Source organism: Fusarium vanettenii (genome assembly GCF_000151355.1).
Source record: "Fusarium vanettenii 77-13-4 chromosome 7 genomic scaffold NECHAsca_22_chr7_11_0, whole genome shotgun sequence".
NCBI classification, from domain to species: domain Eukaryota; kingdom Fungi; phylum Ascomycota; class Sordariomycetes; order Hypocreales; family Nectriaceae; genus Fusarium; species Fusarium vanettenii.
The window spans coordinates 447,439-469,477 of record NW_003315863.1 but is presented as its reverse complement, the minus strand read 5'-3'; the positions used below and the strand labels follow the sequence as shown (position 1 = coordinate 469,477).

Below are 22,039 nucleotides of genomic sequence, written 5' to 3'. Positions count from 1 at the left end.
TTCTGCCACTACTTGACTAGGTAGCCCTCACCGCGAAGCTAGAAGCGATAGTATTACGACGTTTTCTCCATGCTTCCACACCGACAGCCTGCCAGCAAACGCTCTCGATTGCAATTTTGTATACGTACTGCAGGTACCTCATCGCCTCGCTTAACATTGCCATTCTTGAATGCCCCCTGCAGCAGCTTGTGCGACCGAGGGCGCCACGGCACAGCTGTGCCTTGGTTGCCCCAACGTCACCTGACACGTCAGGGACAGGACGGAACTGATCGCAGCAGACAATCACGCATTCAGCGGTGGCTAGGGGAGTTTTGTAGTCTGGCAAGCATATTCAATGAACGGGTCCGTTACCGTGACCCAGTTCCTCTCCATTTTGTCTTAGAATGAAGAGCCTACAGAGTCTATCGCCCTGCTCTTCTCAATGCTGAGCTACCCCGGGGCCTGGAGGCACCTGTAAGATCCACGTTATGGGGCCGATAAGCGAAACCCCAGGGCGCATTGCCTTGCAAGCAAACACAACTCGACAACGGCAACAGGCCTTTCACAGGAATCGACTATTTCCCGCTTTGAATGCGACTCCACAAAGATACCTCAAGTTTGTCTCATGCGATAGACACCCTGATAACGGCTTTGAGCTTGGTGGATTCTGTACTGAGTCCAAGCCCCTGTTTGGGGCCTCCTCCTGTAGGTACTCAACGGTGAATTGAGGGCGTCGTCGACCCTGAGCTGCATAATTTTATGGCATATCACTACATTAATGCAATTTGTGCGCCCATGCCTTGCCTCCGCTTCGTATGCCTATTCAAGTTGCCAATTGCCGTAGCATTGCCCCAGCCTTCTCGCTCTCTGAGAGGCCGCTCATCGGCCGCCGTCGTGGCTCTGGCATGGCATTTCGCGAATCCACCTGGAGTATCCGGCATTCATTTTAGCACCCGTAACTACCAGAAAATTGTATTCAGCAGGCCTCTACGGAGTACAACCACTGCGACTTGCCTTGGCGAGCGTTGCAAAAGGTGCAAATGCCTACTTCTAGGCAACAGAACCAGGCCCCTCGCAATCGCTCCGACTATTCTAAGCACATGCAGTCACTGCGCACACTCAGAGCCTATGTACTTGGTCCCCAGTTTCGTTGATCCAGCATGATTGGTCGGTCGCAAGACTCCCCAAGTTGCAGAATGAAGTGTTTGCCTCTGCGCTGCCATGTCTTCTTTGAGGGATGTACTCACAGGTAGCGTTGTGCGTTTTCTGTATTCGCATTTACTTGGGCTTGACAGCTCGGAAACAAAGGCCTAGGGGAGCTTGCTTCTTATCGCCGCGTCAAGGCGAGGATCTTCAGGAAAGCCAGAACTCATGCTGCATACGATTTTCCAAAGGCACCCGAGATGTTCAATACAATGTCGGACCTAATCAAGGCAGCAAACTGAATCTTTGAGGAGACGAGATGATCTTATCCCGAAGAGAAACACCAAGAATGCCTCGACCAGAGGAGAGGGGAAAGATAGCGCCAAGGCTGGCGATGCACAGCCCCCTGCGGACAATGACCCCTGCCCATTGGTTCAGTCCGTTGAGGGCTTTCTCACAGCGCTTAAACCGCCTCACATAGCCACTGCGGCTGAGATGCGAACCAGCATGGCATGATTGTGCTCTTTTCAACATCTCTATCAGGTCTCGACCGTCGCTTTATCAAGCCTTAACCGCTTGGAACTGACATATCCAGCTCAATGCACACTTTTGTACCCGTGTAACCATGGAAGCCATCGGCACAGGTGCCAGCACCCTGGCATTTGTGCTACTGGCCCTCAAATCAGCCAAGGTCATCCATGAATCACTCTCCGCTATCAAAGACGCCCCGAGGATAGTGCGCGAGTTGGTACAGGACATCCAACTTCTACAGTCAGTCCTTGGGAGATTGACGCACTGTCCTTTGAGCAATGCGCCAAGCAGCACGATCACTTCCTTCCAGGATATGCTCCAGGCCTGTACGGCTGAGCTCTCTGGCATAGAGAATCGGTTGGAGAAGTTCAAGAAGAAGCCAGACAGTAGCCGGTCAACTCGAGTGTATAAGGGTATCTTGGGTTATGTGAAGAAAGAGGAGCTCGAGGAAGCACGGAGCAGGGTACGAGACAAGACGACACAGGCAAACTTGTACCTCGGCTTGCTTCAGGCGCAGGCCATTTCGGATACAACTTCCACGATCGGCCATCAGGCGACAGCGACAACGGGAATCTTGGAACAAATCTTAGGCGAAGTCGCAAGGCTACATTCTCGCCTCAACAATGACACAGCCTCAACAGCTCAACAGGATGATGCCACCGAAGACGTTTCAGCCTCCATCACCCAGAACCTTGAGAGTATGACGCTATGCTCAGAACTCGAAGAGAGCATTTCGCGTCTATCGAGCCTCGTCGATCATGACGGGTTGACTCTTGACGCCGACGATGCGGAGCAAATCATTGACGACCTGAGAAAGTTCATTCTAATCGCTAGAGACAGAGTGTCAAGCAAGCAGACTGGGAAAGGCAAAGCAACTGCGAACCCATACGCAGTGAATGACGACAGTGATCAAGTGCGGAGAGACTTGAAGTTGATCGAGGGCTTGATGCTCTCGGCTCCCATTGTTGCCATCAACCAACCAGGTACCTTTTTGTGCTTCATACTCACTCTTAATGAGAACCAAGCTGACGTGCCAGTTCCCAACTCTACACATCTTCGAGCCCATCTACCAACTGGCGCCATCATCAGACAAAAGCGAGCAAGAGAGGAAATCGACGTTGAGCACGGCTTCCTTACAGTATCAGTAAACAAACGAAGACGAGTCTCTCGTAGACCCAATTCCTCCGAGAACGCAAGTACCCACCGAGATGTCGTTGCAAATATCATGTTCCGCCCCTCACAATCGCCGTGGATGTTTTCCGTCTCAGTCTCCCAAGGACAGCTGTTTGATCGCAGTATTCAGAGCATACCGCGCATTTCAGTTTGCCCAATTATCCCCAATGGATCGCCCGTCTTTCGTCTCGTGCAGGAGGGTAAGCTCAGAGAGTTTCGTGTGTTGCTGGATGAGGGCAAGGCAAGTCTTAGGGATCATGATGAACAGGGCATGCCTCTACTACACGTGAGAGCAAGGGACTCACCTTCCATAGTCCTTGAAGCTGATCTTTGTCTAGTATGCAGCTGCAGGGAGCGTCGACATGTGCAAGTTCCTCATCGAGTCGGGAGCAGACGTCGACGAAATGGGAGAGAACAGCGGAACTGCCCTCAGCCACATCACGGGGTTGAGTCGCCACGACACTACGCTGGTGTTACTCGAGAACATGGCCGATCCGACACTATCTTACCCAGGATGGGATAATCCACTATCTGCTGCTTGCAGCTCAGATATTGTAAGTAGCTTACCTATTGTCGGGACTTGATGCTCATTTCGTATAGCCATCCGTGGAGCTCTTTCTGAAGCATGGCAGCCACTTTGCCCTTCATGACTTTGAGAGTTCAGATATGAATGGCAGAACAAGACTGCATCAGATTTGCATGGCAGACTCAAGATCAACGAGCAAGCAAAGAGCAGTTGGTATGCTGGTTGCCGCGGGAGCCGACTTGAATGCTCGCATACTCCAATCATGGTCTCCGGACGATCATCAAACACTCGGGTTCACGTGCTTGCATAGTCTAGTGTACACGGCCCATCAAACAGATGATAGGGATGAGCTTGAAACTCTTGTCTACTTGATTCGGCAAGGCGCAGACCCCTCTGCAGTCGACCATCACGGCAACACGGTTGCAACGCGGGCCTATCTACCCAACGAGAACGACAACCAGTATTCATCCAAGGGCTCATATAGAGGTGATCTCTGGGACGCGGCTGTCGCCATCTGCGGGCACGACCTAAATCAATTCCGATCCTCCTACCCGAGAGTTCCGAGGTACAACAAGAGCTACAATCGACAAGACTTTGAGAGGCTATGGCTTGGGCACGAGGCTCTTTGCCCATATTGGAATGACAAACGATACCCAGAGACTGGCCGGGACGAAGACTATTGGAAAGAGCCTTCGCAGCGCTGCAAACATACCTCATGTTCAGAATGTGCTCAATACAACAAGGGCCTCGCCGAAGCAGAGCCAGATTCCGTCAACAATGACGCCCCGATGTATGACTGGTACTACTACAACAAGTATCCACGGAGTCCTTCAGTGGAGCATATGGGGTATGTATACGAAGAGCCTGTCACTCTGGGAAGGAGATATTATAGCCCAGAGCAATTCGCGACTAGTGACATGGATCCAGAGGAGGACTACATGGATGAGATGTTGGGTGGCATGGGTTCTGATGAGGCGGAGCTGGAGGCACAATACCTGTTGGAAAACTCACTGCAAGCATACCGAGACCACCAGATCGACGAAGACGAAGACTTTCTTCATGCTCTCGAGCCCGAAGATGGCCCTGAACCTCCATTTGAAGAAGATAGCGAGGATGGTGAAGAAGCATTTCAGAGGTTGACACACCGAGCGGAGGACGAGACGGATACCTTTATCGATTACTGGATCGATCACGACACTCCTTGCCAAGAAGAGCCAGAGGAGTCGCATGAGGATTGCGAGGTCGTCTCGCCCCCAGCGAGTGAGGATGGTGGGGATGTATATGAAAGATTGACGGGACGAGGTCAAGGTATGAATGAAGGGTTCTAGGTGGTGTTAGAATGACTCCCGAGGTCATTAGATCAGACGGTAATAAAAATTTTACAGATAGAGCCTAATAGTTTATTTAGTTAGCTGAGTAAAGACTCTATTAAGCCTGTCAGTTCATCATCTTCGTCCCGCATCAGTCGTCTTGTTCTAAGTCCCATCTGTACTGCGAATACAAGAAGCCAGCGTACAAGAAATTCGGGCGCCTCCATATCGATGCCCTGGATCTCTTTCCACGTCATTCCTGGACCATCCCTACGGATGTCGTCCTCCAGGAGCGGCGATCCCTCCGTCTCCTCGTAGTCAACGCTAAAGCCCCTCTTGACAACCACCATCATCTCTTCTCCACGCTCTTCGTCCTTGAACAGGGTTTTTTCTTCCTCGGTGTCAACGGGTAGTTCATCTAACCAGTTGCTGGGCATGTCTCGCTCCCACACTGCGCAGGCGTCGTGATCCAGGATCACGCTAGACACGACGCACTGATTAGGACGATAGATGATAACAGTGGGTTTGGTTTCATCGCCATCCCTCTCATTCATGATGCGCTGCCAGTTTTCTGGCTGTGGACGGTTCATAATCCCTTCGATCGTAGATCCAATCATTGCCGATTCGCGGGTGATGTAGTAAAGTTCCTTCCAGCCACAGCTTCCCGAGATCAGATGGTTCAAAATTAGGTAATTTATACACATGAGCACGGTGTTGGTGCCATGCACCGTGAGCGTATCAAGACGGAGCCCTGGGAGTAGTTTGAACATGGAACCCAGAAAATAGGAACAAAAAATGTCTCTCCTTGGTGGCGACTCGGTCAAGACAGGCTTGGCAGTGACTTGCACGTGTCTAATCTTTGACAGAGTTGAGACAGGCAATTCCGTTAATACATCAAGCATGGCCTCGGGTGTCTTGAAGGTCAAGTGAATCTGGCTGATCCAGCTATCGCTAATTTCGTCTCTGATTCGGCGGCAAGCTCGGACGAGGGCGAGAGTTTGCAGAGGTGTGCTTTTCGGACCGGAGGCCTGTTCAGTCTTTCTAACAGTCCATTGAAGGCTTGTCGAAGAGAAGAGGTGCGAGTAAATCTCAAGACGAAGCTCTTGGGGGAGTCGAAACATGATGCTCTCCTGCTGGTAATAGAGAGCCGGGTCTGGCTGGTCAGGTGGATGCGATCCTGATGCCGCCTGCTTTCTCTTGTTGTCACATTCCATATTGCAAATGGGTCTGTTGCTCGATCAAGCTGAGGGATGAAAGAAGACAAAGGATGAGATTTGAACCGCTGCGAGCGAGGTTACGCTCATGGTTTATTTAAGGACTTCTCCTATCACCAAATAGAGTTCCAGATACAAGGTCAAAGAATGCAGTTCCCAACGTAAAACTTGCGCAAACTCTAACACTGCATGATGCCGTAGAGGCGAAGGGAGTGCTGCCTGGATGTGATGTTTTGCGTGCTGATGGATCCTAGGTGTTGTTGAACTAGGTAAGCTTGCGGAGAAGCCGTGGCCATACCGTGCATCTAGACATCAATAGGTCGCAAACAAAGATGGCCTTTATAAGAGTGAACAGAGACGAGTAAATGTGAGCGTGCTACTTAACGGCTTGTGGTATCTTAGTGCCTGCTGAAATGACATGGTGGACCTGTGTTGACCAACAGGCGTTAGCGATAGGCAAAGCTGATGATGCCCAGCGATATCACCTTCAAGACGTCTGTGATACAAAAACAAAATGAAACAGGCACATGTAGCCCTTTTAGGGAAACGGGGCAAAAAATAACCTGCTTGAAGCCAGATTCGAACTGACGATCCCTCACGGGAGTGGTGCTTAAGACCACCGCCTTAACCACTCGGCCATTCAAGCTTGAGGTTTATTTTTTGCGAGTTTCTGTCACTATGTACACTCCGATTGACTCTGACAACCGGTAACCTGCGCAGTCCTAAGATGCCTGCCAACAAACAGTTTCTGTAGGGAATTTCTATTCATTGCTCGGGGATTCAGACTCCTCAGTCGCTGCTTGTGCGCCGTGAAGAGTGCTGGAATGCCACCCACCTATCCCTCCACCATCGAGATCCACTTTACTGGATGACATGTTTGAACATTCCAGTGTTGATATGCCTCGCAATCATGTTGCTTAAGAGTCTTGGTCTCTGAGGGGTATAAGTAGCTCATTGGTTGGACTTTGGGGCTTCGGGTCTTGTTCATCTATGGGCTGGCCTTATTCAAAAGCTCAGGCGCCCTGCAGAGCCCTAAGATAGTTCACAACCTGATTCTACAGGCCCTTTAACATCACATTAAACTACCTAAGCCCAACTGTGTAATCCCCTCCTTCTTGATCAACTTTCGGTCTAACAAGGTCACTTTCCTCAGTTCTCATACCCAATTGCCTTAGAAGATCGCACAAACGCCAAAGGTGCAGACTGGGCCAACAGCCCCCCTGCGTGCCCAGCTACATTTGGATCCTGTCCAAGGAAATCGCCAGGAAACCCAACCTCGAAGGGTTTCACGCTCTCCAAGTACTCAACTTGCTTCTCCGTCAACCTGATCTTCAACGACTGGATATTATCGTGTAGGTGCTTGACCTTTCTCCCACCAACAAGAGGGAAGACGTTGGGTGCCTTGGCCATGAAGTAGGCGAGCGCGACAGCAGTAACCGACTCGATTCCATGCTCAGCTGCCACGGTAGCAAGTGCGTCACTCATTCGTATCTCGTCTTCTGTCTGATTCTGGCTCGAATCGCCACTAAACAGACTTCGAAGAGGTTCACCGCTCTTGTTGCGCTCCTCTACTTGCTTCCTGCTCTGGAATTTCCAGCTACCGAGAACGTCCCAAGGCGACAGGGCCATGCCAAAGTGGTGGGCCATTGGGATAATCTCTCGTTCAAAGTCGCGTAGCATGACGTTCCAGCGGCCTTGGTAGATGCAGAAAGGTGTCTTCCCGTGGGCGACTGCATAAGTGTTTGCCGCACTGACGACCCATGCAGGAGTATCGGAGATACCTAGGTAGAGCACTTTACCCTGCTCTACCAGGATGTGCAGGCTATTCATCACCTCTTCAATCGACGTGGTATAGTCCCACCAATGCAGATAGAGAATGTCGATCCAATCCGTCTGCAGCTTTGCCAGAGAATCTCTCACACTCATATGCAAGCTCCTCTTGTGGTTCCCGCAGTGGTTAGGCGTCTTTCCCTTTCCTAGCTCATGTGCCTTGTACTCGGTGGTATACTTGGTCGCAATGACGAGTTGGTCTCGATTCTTGCGAGACGCCATCCACTCGCCTATCCACGCCTCTGACTGCTCGTCCTAATAACCATTAGCCGTGTCGATAAAGTTGCCTCCAGCTGCGTAGTACACGTCGAGGAGTTCAAATGCCTGCTCTTTGTTCATACTGCCCATGAACGAGGACCAAGCCTCTCCGATTGACATGCTGCCAAGCTAGAGAAGAGACACACGGAGACCGCATTTTAGCGAGAGGATGCAGTAGCGACCAAGTTCAGTTAGAGGTTCAAGCAGGTTAAAGTCCATAGTAGATAAAGGCGGCTGAATAGATGAAGGTAGGATAGTTTTAAATAGATGCAAAGTATAGAAGAACAACCAAGCCTACCACTGAGAATCCCTCTTGATATACTACTAATAGGCCCGACTTCCGGTGAGCTTCACCAGACCGTCGCTAAGATAGTCGCCTCTCCTGATCAGACCGTAGACACGGAGTTAACGGCGTCGCTGGGTCAGCCACATACATACATGGCATTCCAGAATAGGACATGCTTCGCCGGACTAGCTCTCTATCTTTACTCAGCAAATTAAGCTTTGCCAAGTCTTTATCGATTCATGTTTCCCTTTCCAAGCGCTGTCCAAGCCACTCCTTAACATCGACTCAGTATTCCAACGACAGAAGAGACTCGTTTATCGGTCTCGGTCTCGGTCTCGGTCTCGCGATGGACTCTTACGATGGAGCTCCCAGATGTCGCATTGAACGTGCGACAAGTTTCCAGGAACGAAATTAAAGTAGACTCGGGCTGCTAGTGGAGCAAAAGTCGATGTGGGCTGCCAGATGCCAACGGACTCAGCCAAGATTATCTCCATGTCACCACCATAGCGTATTGCCTATCCCTGTGGTGTGCCTGGAACCAGCAAGTATAAGACACCAACTATTTATTTAAACATGATTCTCAACGGACCATTCTTTCAAGTCGACGGCTGCATCGTATTTCGACCATTACACACCTATCAAGTCTCAACACAATGGGCTTCTTATACTCTCAACTCTTTGTCAAACCAAAGAACCCGACGACATCTTTTGCTGGTCAAGTCATCATCGTGACAGGGTCCAACGTCGGCCTCGGCTTGGAAGCAGCTCGACACTTTGTCCGACTCGACGCTGCACGCGTGATTCTCGCCGTGCGCAACGTCGAAGCTGGAAATCTTGCCGCACAATCGATTGAACAGTCCACTGGCCGACAAGGTGTCTGCGAGGTCTGGGAGGTGGACTTGGCCTCATACGAGTCAGTCAAGGCGTTTGGGGCACGAGCCGCCAAACTTGCACGGTTAGACGTTGTCGTCGCGAACGCTGGGATTGCGACTACACGATACAGCACCGCTGAGGGCCACGAGCGCAACATCACCGTCAACGTCATCAGCACATTTCTACTAGCACTCCTACTGGTCCCTGTACTAAAGGCGACGGCTCAGAAAAATGAAGGAGCAAACCCCCGTTTATCCGTGGTGACCAGCGAGGTCCACGCATGGACAGATCTCCCGGAATGGAAGACTGATAACACGTTTGCGACGCTCGATGACGAGACCAAGGCCAACATGAACATGCGCTACCCGGCTTCAAAGCTCATTCAGGTCTTTTTGGCTCGGGAACTGGCATCAAGATTGGAAGGCTCGGGCGTGGTAGTCAATATGCTGCAACCTGGCATGTGCCATTCACAACTGACGCGCGAGGATGGGTGGATGGTTGCCGTTCTGAAACTGCTCCTAACCCGTTCAACTGAAGTGGGAAGCCGGACTCTGGTCGTGGCTTCATCTGCTGGACCTGAGAGTCATGAGGCTTACATGAGAGATGGGGAAGTGGACAATGATGGTCTATCAGCTTTCGTTCGCAGCAAGGATGGGGAAATGGCGCAAAAGAAGCTGTGGAAAGAGTTGTCTGAGATCCTGGAGAGTGTCTGCCCGGGTGTCACAACGCTCTGAAAGCCTCCATTCGATCGAAGACTTGGATAGTCTTGGAGAGTTCCGCGGCTCTTTGAGTGGCGATCTATGAGTAATATCGATAATTATCACATCTTATCCTCTTATAACACATTGCCAAGTGACTGGACATGTAATATAACACCAGCTAGCTTAGCCTCACAAAAGGGAAACCAAGAAACTTCACTCTCACGTACGAGCGCCTACAATTGGCAGCAGTTGACCGCTACGCATCCTTACGACACCAAGCGGACCAAGATGTTTTATCGCCCACACACATTTTGGGCTTCACTGCACCGATGTTACCCGAGAATTTGTCTACCCAGGCACCTCAGCCCGACCTCGGCATCAACTCGGCCTCTCCATAACAAAAAAACAGATTTGTGCGTCCTCGAATTTTGTCCCCGACATTGGTTGGTACCTGTACGCCCGAGGCCGGAACCAACTTTGAGGTAGCCGGAAGCTTGAACTCAGATGTGTGACTCAACAAAAAAGCAAAAGTTTGCTCTTCATGGGCTGGATGAGATGCAATATATGACCGGGTTACCTCCCAAGACGCCTCGACAATTCATCTTTCCCCCCTCACCAACAATCCACCGCTCTGCCCCAGCTTGGCACAATATCTAGCAAATACCTTGAGACAAGTTCCAAATCCAGGCAAAATGCTCCCAATACCATGGGAAATTATTTACATCATCCTGGAGCATCTTCCTCCCCATTCTTCCGTCGCTCTCGCTCTTACAATCAAGCCCCTTTTTACCACTCTCTTCCCAACTGGCAGAGTACCCGTCCTTGGATCCTATCCCGACCAGATCCCTTCCGACCCTTCACCGCAGTTCGACCTTTCAGAAAGGGATGAGCTCCTTTTGCTGCTCGAGAAGGACGATCCCACAGTGGCCTTCTGCTTTGACTGCCGCAAACTTTGCACCATTGACTCGGGCCTGGGCCACTTGAGTTGCGCCGAACTTGCTGTCTTTCGATAGGTCTCCTTTTTTGACAGGGAGGAGTTTTGGCCAAGTCCATTTTATGTCAAAGATGCGGTTGGGTCGCCGTGTGTCGTGGTTGGGACACCGCCTCTGGACTTGGTGACTTACCACCCATTTGCTTGGATCCCAAAAATGCAATGGCCCGCAGTTAACTTTGCCGAGGCACGCTTGACAATGAACCGGCACATGTACGGCGAGTCATATGGATTGGCACTTGAGTGTCTCGAGTATCAGTACGAATTCGAACGGTTCATCAACCTCAGCACCGACTTCATCGACTCTCACTTTCCTCTGGATCAGCATCCTCAAGGCCATCAATATCTCACAAGACATCGCCAAAGAAAAGTCTGGAATTCCCGCGCGATCAACTCGGATGTTTTCACACATGCCTGGACCTTCAGTCATGTCTCTAAAGCACAAATCATCGACAGCGAGCTTTGTATTGTCCGCTTTCACTCCATTCGTGGTCCCCTAGTAGAACGAGGCCAGTTCTTGAACCTACTTGACAGTCTCGGTCTACCGATATGTCGACACCACAATGCTTCATTTCCCCCCTCACTGCCATCTTTATGGCGGCCATGTGGCTATTGCTTCACGGATTATTCGATATCTATATGGAAGGACGAGCTTACAGGGTGGAATTGCGAGGTAGCAACCTGCCATCGTCTTGGGAGCTGTCGAAACCCATCCGATTCCATCTGGCGGCTGGCCAACGATATGGGGAATGATTTCAGGCCTCCGAAATGGCGTTTGCGAATGCCACCCGATGAGGTGAAGAGATTGGAACAGATAGTTCATACATCGTCCTTTATGAAAGAAAACCCCATCGATCAACAGTTGGAATTGACACAGACAGCGGAAAGGAATAAACCGGGAGGGATTGAGGGTTGCTGGGCCCATCTGCGGGAGCGCCTACCCGATTGGAAGAGATGGGAAGTCCGTGAACTTGGTTGGAATAATGCCGAGGAGGATAGAAGAAGTCGAAACAGCCCAAGATCGTTGCGGAATATTCTTAGACGTAGGCAGGGCCTTAATACGGGCAATACCTAATAAGAGTCAGTTTGGGGGGTCATCTGTAGCACTCTGTAGAAGAAGGCGGGTTGGTGTTGCATGCAGTGAGCAGCTTATCCGTTGCCTAATTTCCTATGTACAGTGGCGAAGCAAAGCTACCACGTGTTCTTTTTAGTGTGATCACGACATATTCCTACAATCTTACGGCTGCCTAGACTCTTCATTTCTCACCTCCCAGGTGCAACATAGTCAAAATGACAGCTCAAGACTATCGTTTTTCTCTTCCTGAAACCCTCTGGGATCAGGCACTCACGCGCTTCGATGATCTTAAAGCCAACGAGAAATTATTCCACGGTCCATATGAGACAGCCTTGTACCAGAAAAATGACTTGAAAGTGGCCTTTCAACTGGCACCACAACTCGACAAGAAGCCGATTCTTCCAGCCGATGCACCTGAGCGCAAGTCAAACCATGCCAAGCGTAACCCGTTCGCCAATCCCGATCCAGAGTTTACGCTATGTCACGTTGGGCCTTCACATACTTTGATGCTCAACATGTACTGCGTCTACCGTCCAAGTCTCATCCTTGTCACTCGCCAATACGCGTCTCAGTCTGACTTACTTGACGCTTCCGATCTTGGAGCATCATGGGCCTTGCTGCAACATCTTTCGAAAACCCGGACAGAATCGCGCCTGATGATGTTTTACAACTGCGGTGCCGAATCAGGTTCCAGTCAAGGACACAAGCATATGCAGATCATGCCATATCCACAGCCTGAGGAGATAGGATTTCAGATCTTCCCGGCACGGGCAGAGTCAACGGACCATGTAACGACTGGTCTGTCAGGTGTGCCATACGCACATTTTGTGTTGAAGTTGCCAGACAACAGCACCATCGACGATGCTATCAAAGCCCACGGAACCTTACAATCAGCTTATCAAGAGTTTTTAAAGGCTCGAGGACACGAAGTTTCACCTTCGCCACCGCACAATCTCTTGCTGACCTCTTCTTGGATCTGCCTTGTCCCTCGTCGACACTCTGGGGCTGAGCGAGACGCTCTCACGAATGCCATGGGCATGGTTGGAATCGTCTGGGTGGCCAATGAAGGCGAGATAGCCGAATGGTCTAATGCCTCGGGATCTGTCGAGGGACATTTTGAGTACCTGGGATATCCTACCTCGGGTTGAGACTGGAGGTAGCCAGAAGGACAGGTGGTTGAAAAAGCCCAGTCTTCTACAGTATCTGGGGGGGGGGTTGTAATTCGTTTTAAATTCGAATTGGATTCGAATGGGATTCGAATTAGACTTCACTTTTATTCGATTCTGATATGGGTCTAGCACAGTTTAGATGAGGCCCTTATGAGTTTAGGACGAAGAGTCTCAAGGCGAGAGCGTCAAGCCTCAGACTTGCATATCCACTTCAGCCTCCCAGCCATGAAACCTACCAGCTTTGTCCCTCTTATTATTATCGAGCTTGAGTTTTAGTTCAATGGAGTTCTCCTTTCCACAGTGATCGACATCATGAAAACAACAAACAGCACCGCCGACCAATGAAAGGCCCTCATCCTACTGCGCCCCATGCAGCTGACCTGCATGTCCAGCTGGAGCCTAGAATCCATCTCCTCTGTTCCCCGCCTTGGTCATCTTTGCTGGATCCTCAACCTCACCAACATGGCAAAGGAGGAAGAGCCAGTTCACACTGTTGAGTGGAGATGTCACAAGTGTCGCGACATCTGGTGGGAGTGGAAAAAGTCAGCCCCAACCGAACAAAAAGGAATCATCACATTCAACCATCACGAATCTTTTGCCGCTCTCGAAGAGTCAGCTGCTGCAGGCTGTTCCCTCTGCGCCAGCTTCCGAGCATCAACTATCTACCACGACGCATACCCAAAAGATCGAAACTCAGGCCCAATCGTGCTTGAGGTGTTGAAGTCGAGTCTGAGCCCGCACATCACTTTCAAGATTGGCAAATCTGAACATTATGAAAGCTTTGAATTTGCAAAGCTTCAAAATGGGGTTCCTGGTGGGATCAAAGGGAGCAGATTGCCTGCAAAACGTAATTGTCTCCTCCTCTATGCGATACCCTCTTCAGGCTAACGGTGTGTAGGGCTTGCTCCAGACTCTCTCGATCATGATCTCAATCACCTGGTTAAAAGGCTCATCAAACCATGGATCCATGACTGCACAACCGGAAAGGGCCTTCACAAGGATTGCGATCGCCGAAAAAGAGAACAGGGCGACACACAATCAATTCCAACGCGGCTGATCGATGTGGGCCATGATCAGTCCAGTACTGTCCGACTGGTTGTCCCTTCAGAAGACTTCCCGACCAAGAAGCCGAATTATTTCGCTCTCAGTTACTGCTGGGGTTTTGGGAACGACCCTGCCAAGACGACGCGCGACAACATCAAGGACCGGCGACAGGCCATCGATATAACTCAACTCCCAAAGACAATTCAAGATGCAATCAAGTTAAGCCAACTTGTGGGTATCCGCTACCTATGGATCGATGCCCTCTGCATCATTCAATCTCATGAGAAGGATAAGTACTTTGAAGACTGGAAGGCCGAGGCCCCAAAGATGGGCTCATATTACTCCAACGCCCATTGCCTCATCGCAGCATCCGGAGCGTCAGACAGTAGCGAAGGGCTCTTTGTGGAGCGTGTCGGCCAGCGGTATCCAACAAAGACCTGTGTGATCTCCTTCGATCCGGAATGCAGCGAGTACATGTACTTCCCATGTCCACTCCCCAACATCCTGGACTGGCTCCCACGAGAGCCTCTAATGACAAGAGGCTGGTGCCTTCAGGAAACGACACTATCCATCAGGACTCTTCACTGGTCTAGTGTCGGTTTATTCTGGGAGTGTCCGGGTGTATCTTCCGCATCTGAATTCCAACCCGAGGGCTGGAAGGTGTGGAAGACCGGTCCAGAAGACATGTACCGCATCTTTGACGTAAAGGCCGACAAAGCGCTAGGACAGGCGTGGACCCAACTTGCTGGAAACTACCTCAACCGAGGCTTCACTTTTAAGACGGATCGCTTGATCGCTATCCAGGGTCTTGGGCGACGTCTCGCCGAAATGCACAACACGGAATACTTTGCAGGCGTGTTTAGCTCCAATCTCTCTGATGGACTACTATGGGCTGCATATGACGCCAAGGTCGAAAATCGCGAGAAGCTCGAGTACTTCCCGACGTGGTCTTGGGCCTCCTGTGGCTCCAGGGCGTATTTCACCGGGCCCTTAGCCTACAAGTATGCCAAACCAGCCAAGTCTAACATCTTTCCAGCTGTACGAGATGAAATGGACTTTAGCGACAGCTCAAAGAGGACGCTACGTTTAGAAGCGCCACTGATGACTATCGACTTTGGCAACGAAAAGAATCGGGATGAGCTCAAGGTCACCCTTGCACAGGGGCAGTATGGGGTGGATCTACGATTTGACACACTGGACCTTACGCCTTCGCCTCTCGATAAGATCCTTATTCTTGTTCTGGGATGTCCTGAGAGTCGTGATCTTCCGTACAAGGGCCTTATTCTTCGGCCCAAGGGAAACATGTATGAGCGGATCGGACTGGGTGCTTTGACTGTTTGGGGGAATGCTGAACCACTGGATGGGTCTTTTAGCTCTTGGAGAAAGGAAGTCACTTTAGTCTAGATGAGAGTGGCATCATGTGAGCCGAATTATGGGAAATTCGAAAGTTTCAGTAATCTACTTGCCGGGGTGCCTTCGGTCGATGTTGAAATCAGCCTGCCTTGTTTCTTTCCTTACAATATGATAACCAGCACTTGATGAGAACCCTAACCGTGTCCAGACCGGTCATCAAGTCATTAACGATCATGTTTGTTCATTAAGTGTGCCTGACTGTCCATAGGTAGGGGCAGTACCAGGTAGGGAAAAGTGTTTGAGTAGGAATACAAAGAAACAGAGAAGTATCTATCCCTAGACTCAAGGTAAAGGCAAGATCCCGATGCTTCTTGTGGCTGAAGGCATCTGGATGCTGTCGGGTGTCGTCTGTGAATCCTCCGGCCTCATAGTGACTTATTTCGTCCTCGGCCGCCATCAAACATTCTGGCTTGGTGGTCTAGTGGTATGATTCTCGCTTTGGGCAGTCAATAAATGACTCTAGCTTGCGAGAGGTCCCGGGTTCAATCCCCGGCCAAGCCCTCCCTTTTGCCTGATGCTTCGGTGATTACATGTGTCCAATTCGTTATTTCACTTTTTGGTACCTGTCTTTTTTTCCCTCATGAGATGTGAAAGGCGTTGCTCTGCATTGTTAATCTAGTTTGCTTGGTGAGATGAGTCTCTTTGAGCCCTGCAAAGGAAGCATCCTGGGTGGAGCTGTGAGAGCATAGTGTTCGCTACCCACTTACTTACACTATCACCCTCTCTAATAATACGAGCAAAACCCCAAGCATCTCTTGTTGTCGAGATACCAGAATCTCACTCAAAAGCAAAACGCCATGTCAGAGTCACGTGTAACCAGCTGAAATGATACCCCGCTGCATCACGCAGCCTCACCGCATCAACCACATCCCACGCCAACCACTCAATACGTGCATCTTCAGCAATGGATCCCTTTGGCGACTTCGCTCCCGCCAGACTTATCATCGATCTTGGAGCTGTATTTTTTCCCTCTTCGCGAAGGGCAGGGCCCCCCGACTATGCGGAGTGGAAGAAATGCGTCCGTCTCGGCAAGGACAAGAAATTCCATGGCGTCTGGGATATCCCCCTCATCGGGGATGGGGAGTGGGACTCACACACCAATGAACTCGTTCAGGGATGCAATGAGAGTCCTGCTGTTCTACCGCCACAGGATGCAGGTAGCATTCGCCTTACAATATTCGAGGCACGCGGCGATGGCCTAATCGCCTCTGGCACCGAGGGTGCTTCAGGCTTTGCGGCACTCACATCTCAGTGGAGAAAACACGGCCGTAATCCGTGGTATCACATCAAGACGTACGAAACATCTTCGCCCGCATGTGTACATAAATACATCCGTGTCTTTGAGGGCCAGAACCAGAGACGCCAAGGTAAGGAGTACCTCACCCGGTTGGAAATGAAACGTGTCTGACCTATCTTATGTTATAGTCAAAATCGAATGCCGTACTTTTGTACTTCCTAAGCTCGCTGAAGCACTTGCCAATAACCCCCCTGCTCATCACTTCCTTCTAGCAACGAGACTATATATGGAACTCGAAGCACTTGACGTCTATTATCGCCCCATCAGAGCCGATCAAAACTGGAAACAATCCCTTCTCTTGCAGTTCCACCACGCATGCCTATGCTCCTTCTCCGGTTTCCTCGCGACTCTAATCTTTCAAGATAAGAGAGGAAGGGAGGGTGATATTGATCCCGCGTGGGCCGAGTTGCGTGGGTGGAATCTCAAAGAGATCACCAAATATTCGTACGCGTGCCGAAGTCTGCGGGAGATGGGTGAAGAACTTGTCTCAACCACCGAATCGTTGATCGACGTCGTCAAAGGTTCACCTACAGTGGCTGGAGCCCCCCAAGCGGCGATCAAATTCATGGTCATCGAGGCAGAGTTACGTGGCTATTGCCGAGAAGTCAAGGAGCGACTGCAGAAGCTCTCAGGTGGTCTTGAGCACGATCTCAAGTTTCTCGAACTGGCCAGAAACGTAAACCAGGCTCGGGGCGTTCAGCAGCTTACACTTCTTGCCACCATCTTTCTGCCACTTTCACTCGCCGCTGGGGTCCTCAGCATGCAAACCCGGTTCAAAGATCTGGGAAGCCTACTCTACGACTTCTTTGGGGTTGCGATGTTGCTCGGGGCCACTGTCGTCATTATCTTCATAATCATGACCATCATTGCTATCATCAAGGAAGCAGATGGGAAACTGACGCGGTATTTCGCGTATAGGGAAAGGCTTCGACACATAGTTATCAATCTGCTGATACTCAGCCTATTCTCATACGGCAGTCTGGTTCTCTCCTCATTTCTCGTTGGCATGTTCAAGGATGTTCCTCTCGGTGCCAAAGTCCTAGGCTACGGGACCGCAGCAGCAGTTGGCCTAGTTATAATTCCCCCGGTTCTTGTGTTTTTATTCTTTTGGGTTGCTACTCGTGATTTCTCAAGACCAAAGAAGCAACCGGCAAAGAAAACGAGAGTGGATGGCCCAGAAGGTGGTGCAGTCGAAGACAGTGATCTGGAGGTGAGGGCTCCCCGGAGACACGAGAGTTTAGAAGGTATTTCCATAGTAGGGAGTGAGACGAGATGAAGGTGAAGGCGTAGCGTTTATTTCACTAGCCGGCGCAGCAGCGAGGCTACCAGAATGCCAAAAGGGCATTAGCGACTCTAAGATGCGGTCACCAGACATCATAAGCACTCAATTTCATATTGAACATGCTCCGAGCCTTCCATCGGCACCATAAATATCCATCCATCCCAAATCCAACGACACCGCATTACACATAGAAAACATCCACGGAGCAATGAACCAGTAAAAGTCCCCATAAGTCCTCCCGCTCAGCAGCGCGGCGCAAAGTGGTAGTTGATAGCCATACTCAGTGCCGCAAAGTCCCTGTTGCTAGGATAAGCATCAATGTTGATGATGTTGGGGTAGGTCGACGAAGACATAGTCAGCCAGAGCTTCTCGATGAGGGCGCGGTTAGCTCCCTTGCCATTTTCAACCACGTTAAGACCAGCCTGGGTCAAGGTCCACGAGAGGAGAAACATGGTAGAGTCTGCAGACTGTCGCTGTTCTCTCAACTTGTTCAACTGATCCTCAATCATCTTGTTTTGGTTGTTCTCGTCGGCGTATCTGTCATACAGAGGGAGCTGGTTTCGTCGGAAGAAGCCCTTGTCTGCAAAGGCAGAAAGATCAACTCTGTCCTGTGTCTTGTAGAGTTCGGCATCCACGATAATGATGACAGCAGCACGGTCTTGGATAAAGTCTGAGACACGGAGCTGAGAAATGTCCTCCTCACCGCCTCGGTTCTCGACTCGATGGTTGATCCTCTCCAGCTGCCTCATGACGTCTTCCCATTCTGCCTGGCTGATTTTCGCATCTTTATCGCCCTTGAAGTTGTCCGAGTTGAGACCCTGAGCAACATTCAAAATGATGAGCTCCTTGTTGTTCTCGGTAAACCTGTTGATGCCATCGATAATGTCGTCGAGATACTCTCCATTGCCACCGTGCCAGTTACCAGCTGCAAACGAGTAGTGGCCAGTAGCCCACCTGCCACCAGTCTTGGAAGGACGGATGTCGAACCAGCGAGCACCAAATTCCAGCTGGCCCGCCACGCTGAGCTCCTGGGTCTTGGAGTTTAGAGGCGCGCCGAAACCTGACCCTCCTCCATTGAATTGAGACATGCCCGAGTCGTGCGTTCCAGGTATGGCCAGTTCACGGAGCTTGAGGCACGAGATCCTGGGGTAGGTAGCGTGCATCCAGTCCTGAGGTGGGTTACTTGATACAAGCCAAGGCTGAATGGAAGGGTTCTCAGGGTTCTCCTCAGAGCTAGCGATGATGAAGGGTATGTTGTTGTCCTTGCGCCATTCCAACTTGTGGAACGTGCCGGGTTTGTTGTTGACCGTCTCAAGTGAACCAAATCTGATGCCAGCACCAGGGACCCTGTTTTCTCCCAGCTTGCCTGAGTATCGAAACTCGAAGTCGGGGTGGCCGAGGAGAGCTTCAAAACGGTAGCTCACTTCGCCCCCGTCATCGATGTGGCCCTTGCCTTCGATGTAGATCCTGTTGGATGTGCCTTGATGCATTGTTAGCTAGCATGAAACATTGATTGGTTTAGGAACTATCTCACCTGGTTCAATAATCTCAGGGAACTCCCAGACGTTCATCTGATAGCTCGAGCGACCTGCCAAAGTCATCTTCCAAGGCGTCGCATTGACAAGAAGGAAGTAAGATCCCTTCTTGCCACGACGCTCAAGGCCTCCCGATTCATCGTCCTCCCAAACTTCAACACTAGAACCCTCGTTGTCGGAACGAATCTTGACGGCGTGAGTAACTGGTTCGATGGCTGGGGCGGCGGCGACGAAGCTAGCCAGGGCAGCCGCACCAAGGAGAAGACGTGACAGCATTGTGAAACGAACGCTGAGGAAGAAATGAGAATTATCAGGTCAAAAACAAAGGAAATGGAATGAAGAAATATAAGAAAAGACAGAAGTGGTTTGTTTGCTGAATCTCGAATACATCACCGGTCATGATCACGACTTTATGCTACTGCAAAACCTGCACATTCTCTCAGCCGGTCCAAAAACACGGCCTCACTGTCGCACCAAAACCACCACTGCATTGAAAAGGCACAGGTCCAGAGCCTGCTTGAAGGATTTGGGGCTTGGACCATGTTTTTAGGACCTGACAGTCGAAATTCTGCAAGCTACCAAAGTTCTTGACGGCGATTGCTGTTGGTACGGGCAGAGCTAAGCGAGTGAGGCGCTTCGCAAGCGCCGTGGATATCCTGAGGGATGCTGATTTGGTGGAGTGGCTGTAATCGGGATGAGGCGGAGTAAACGCCAAGACTCAGCCGCTGGTTCGTCGGAACAACAGTAAGCATAAAAGAGCTTGATGAGGATGAATAGTTGGTGCTTTGAGTTTAACAAGTTTCTGTATAACAATAGCTTCAATTAGATATTAACAACTCGTGTGAAGGTTAACATCTCATTGATCTTCATTAAGCGCGTATGAATATGAAAACAACTCATCTCGACCAAGATGTGCAACCAGGCTCTGAGGGCCGAGCCTCTAATTCAAGCTGACGTGAGAACCCACCACCCCAAAGCCATCTTTTCGGGCTTTCAAGCTGTCAGTTCTCTCCCCTGCAATCTTAACTGCCCGTCTTTACCGTGGCAAGTTGTGAGTGGTTACCAAGAGGAAATGACTCAATTGCAGGACTCGCCAAGAGGTTCCATGTTCAGCTAGAACGCCACAGCGGAACCTCAAGGCTAAGAAGGCCGCAGTATGCATGGGAGTGAGAGGAAACTAAACAAATTGCAGGGGTTGGCTCACATTCAGCCTGATGGATTGTGACCCCAGGCGCTTGGCGGCAGTTATGACAACTTCGGGGGGCCCTAAAAAGGAAACTCCAAGCTTAACGCCGTGGCTTAGGTTTTAAACAGGAAGATGATAGATCTCTGCCGATTGTTTGTTGCGAAGAGAAGATGGCGACGTGTTGCGATACGAGTGGCGTTCCGCCCAACTTGCCTGAGAACACTCTGACAAGACACCTGCAGGTCAGGTAAGCACTTGATCAAACACCTTTCAGCAGCCATTGAGCCATTGGATTCTATATCGCGCATTTCCCGGAGCGTTGGGGTATTTTTGACTTGTACCAAGAGTCTGCCGGTGTTGGTGTCAACCACGAAGACCTCATCCAAGCTGGCCGAGTTTTGTGCCCCCAAGTACTGAACTGAGGAATCACCACACAGCCTACTTATCCTCTGATAGACTAATGTTAGCAATCTCACTCTCTCTTGGTAAGTTTCTAGACTTGCAGTTGTCGATAGCTGGCTGCCATCCAGCCACGACGAAGATGAGCCGCAAACCTCGGTGACTCAAGCACATACGACCATACCTGCTGGAAAATACGGGATCCCGTCCGCTCTCCCATAGTCAAGCCAGTAAGGGGCGGATTAGTAGTTGGGTCGGTGACGACCAGCGAATCCCCGCTGTTGTATGTTTTTTGCTGTTCTTTGTTGCTCCTAGCCCCCGTGGTGATGTCTTTGGATCTTGGTGGCAGTCCTCCACGGCGATGTTTTTTGACCTTGTTTTTTGTCTGCAATCTGTCTTTTGGCAAGTTCAAGTGCTCCATAACGTAAAACATCCGGCCTTGCCCCAGTTTGCTGCCATGTCGGTTAATGTCCCCCAAAGGTAGACGGCAAATGGAGCCCGCCGTTATCGTGAGTGGGACTCAGGGGAAGACAACGAAGCCTGCCACAGAAGGTCTGACGAGGCAACTTCCAGAAAACAATTTGCACGCAATCAAATTTGATACAAAAGAAGATAGACGCGACACGGCCTTTGAGTGTTTGGCATATGGACCTGCCAAGTGTATTGGCTCAGCCTTTGCAGCGAGGGTTTGAATTGCCCGGTGGACCACGCACAAACCTTCTCCACACAGAAAAATGGAGACAAAACTAGCAAAAATAAAGCGACCAAGGTCAAAAAGAAATGCTTGCGGTTTATGTGGATCGAACACATGACCTTCAGATATC

General features: G+C 50.5%; 9 protein-coding genes across 9 annotated transcripts; 6 read left to right on the top strand and 3 right to left on the bottom strand.

Moving 5' to 3' along the window:
* Positions 1-1,747: 1,747 nt before the first annotated feature.
* On the top strand, positions 1,748-4,680 carry NECHADRAFT_83143 (uncharacterized protein; the record flags this gene model as incomplete). Its single annotated transcript, XM_003044504.1, has 3 exons — positions 1,748-3,112; positions 3,165-3,380; positions 3,427-4,680. The coding sequence occupies 3 exons, from the start codon at positions 1,748-1,750 to the stop codon at positions 4,678-4,680; spliced, it is 2,835 nt and encodes a 944-aa protein (XP_003044550.1).
* An 80-nt stretch (positions 4,681-4,760) lies between these two features.
* NECHADRAFT_83142 (uncharacterized protein) lies at positions 4,761-5,876 on the bottom strand (the record flags this gene model as incomplete). The annotated part of the gene is made up of 1 exon (XM_003044387.1): positions 4,761-5,876. The coding sequence occupies one exon, from the start codon at positions 5,874-5,876 to the stop codon at positions 4,761-4,763; it is 1,116 nt and encodes a 371-aa protein (XP_003044433.1).
* Positions 5,877-7,025: 1,149 nt separating this feature from the next.
* On the bottom strand, positions 7,026-8,183 carry NECHADRAFT_83141 (uncharacterized protein; the record flags this gene model as incomplete). Its single annotated transcript, XM_003044386.1, has 2 exons — positions 7,026-7,948; positions 8,111-8,183. The coding sequence occupies 2 exons, from the start codon at positions 8,181-8,183 to the stop codon at positions 7,026-7,028; spliced, it is 996 nt and encodes a 331-aa protein (XP_003044432.1).
* A 720-nt stretch (positions 8,184-8,903) lies between these two features.
* On the top strand, positions 8,904-9,857 carry NECHADRAFT_83140 (uncharacterized protein; the record flags this gene model as incomplete). The annotated part of the gene is made up of 1 exon (XM_003044503.1): positions 8,904-9,857. The coding sequence occupies one exon, from the start codon at positions 8,904-8,906 to the stop codon at positions 9,855-9,857; it is 954 nt and encodes a 317-aa protein (XP_003044549.1).
* A 2,248-nt stretch (positions 9,858-12,105) lies between these two features.
* Positions 12,106-13,038, top strand: NECHADRAFT_83139 (uncharacterized protein; the record flags this gene model as incomplete). The annotated part of the gene is made up of 1 exon (XM_003044502.1): positions 12,106-13,038. One exon carries the CDS (start codon positions 12,106-12,108, stop codon positions 13,036-13,038), a length of 933 nt encoding a protein of 310 aa, XP_003044548.1.
* Positions 13,039-13,521: 483 nt separating this feature from the next.
* Positions 13,522-15,563, top strand: NECHADRAFT_101149 (uncharacterized protein; the record flags this gene model as incomplete). Its single annotated transcript, XM_003044501.1, has 2 exons — positions 13,522-13,906; positions 13,958-15,563. 2 exons carry the CDS (start codon positions 13,522-13,524, stop codon positions 15,505-15,507), a joined length of 1,935 nt encoding a protein of 644 aa, XP_003044547.1. The 3' UTR covers positions 15,508-15,563.
* Positions 15,564-16,420: 857 nt separating this feature from the next.
* Positions 16,421-18,016, top strand: NECHADRAFT_83137 (uncharacterized protein; the record flags this gene model as incomplete). Its single annotated transcript, XM_003044500.1, has 3 exons — positions 16,421-16,883; positions 16,942-17,849; positions 17,948-18,016. The coding sequence occupies 3 exons, from the start codon at positions 16,421-16,423 to the stop codon at positions 18,014-18,016; spliced, it is 1,440 nt and encodes a 479-aa protein (XP_003044546.1).
* A 321-nt stretch (positions 18,017-18,337) lies between these two features.
* Positions 18,338-19,906, bottom strand: NECHADRAFT_45692 (uncharacterized protein; the record flags this gene model as incomplete). Its single annotated transcript, XM_003044385.1, has 2 exons — positions 18,338-19,575; positions 19,630-19,906. 2 exons carry the CDS (start codon positions 19,904-19,906, stop codon positions 18,338-18,340), a joined length of 1,515 nt encoding a protein of 504 aa, XP_003044431.1.
* A 634-nt stretch (positions 19,907-20,540) lies between these two features.
* NECHADRAFT_83135 (uncharacterized protein) lies at positions 20,541-21,907 on the top strand (the record flags this gene model as incomplete). Its single annotated transcript, XM_003044499.1, has 4 exons — positions 20,541-20,681; positions 20,945-21,063; positions 21,273-21,301; positions 21,696-21,907. 4 exons carry the CDS (start codon positions 20,541-20,543, stop codon positions 21,905-21,907), a joined length of 501 nt encoding a protein of 166 aa, XP_003044545.1.
* Positions 21,908-22,039: the final 132 nt, after the last annotated feature.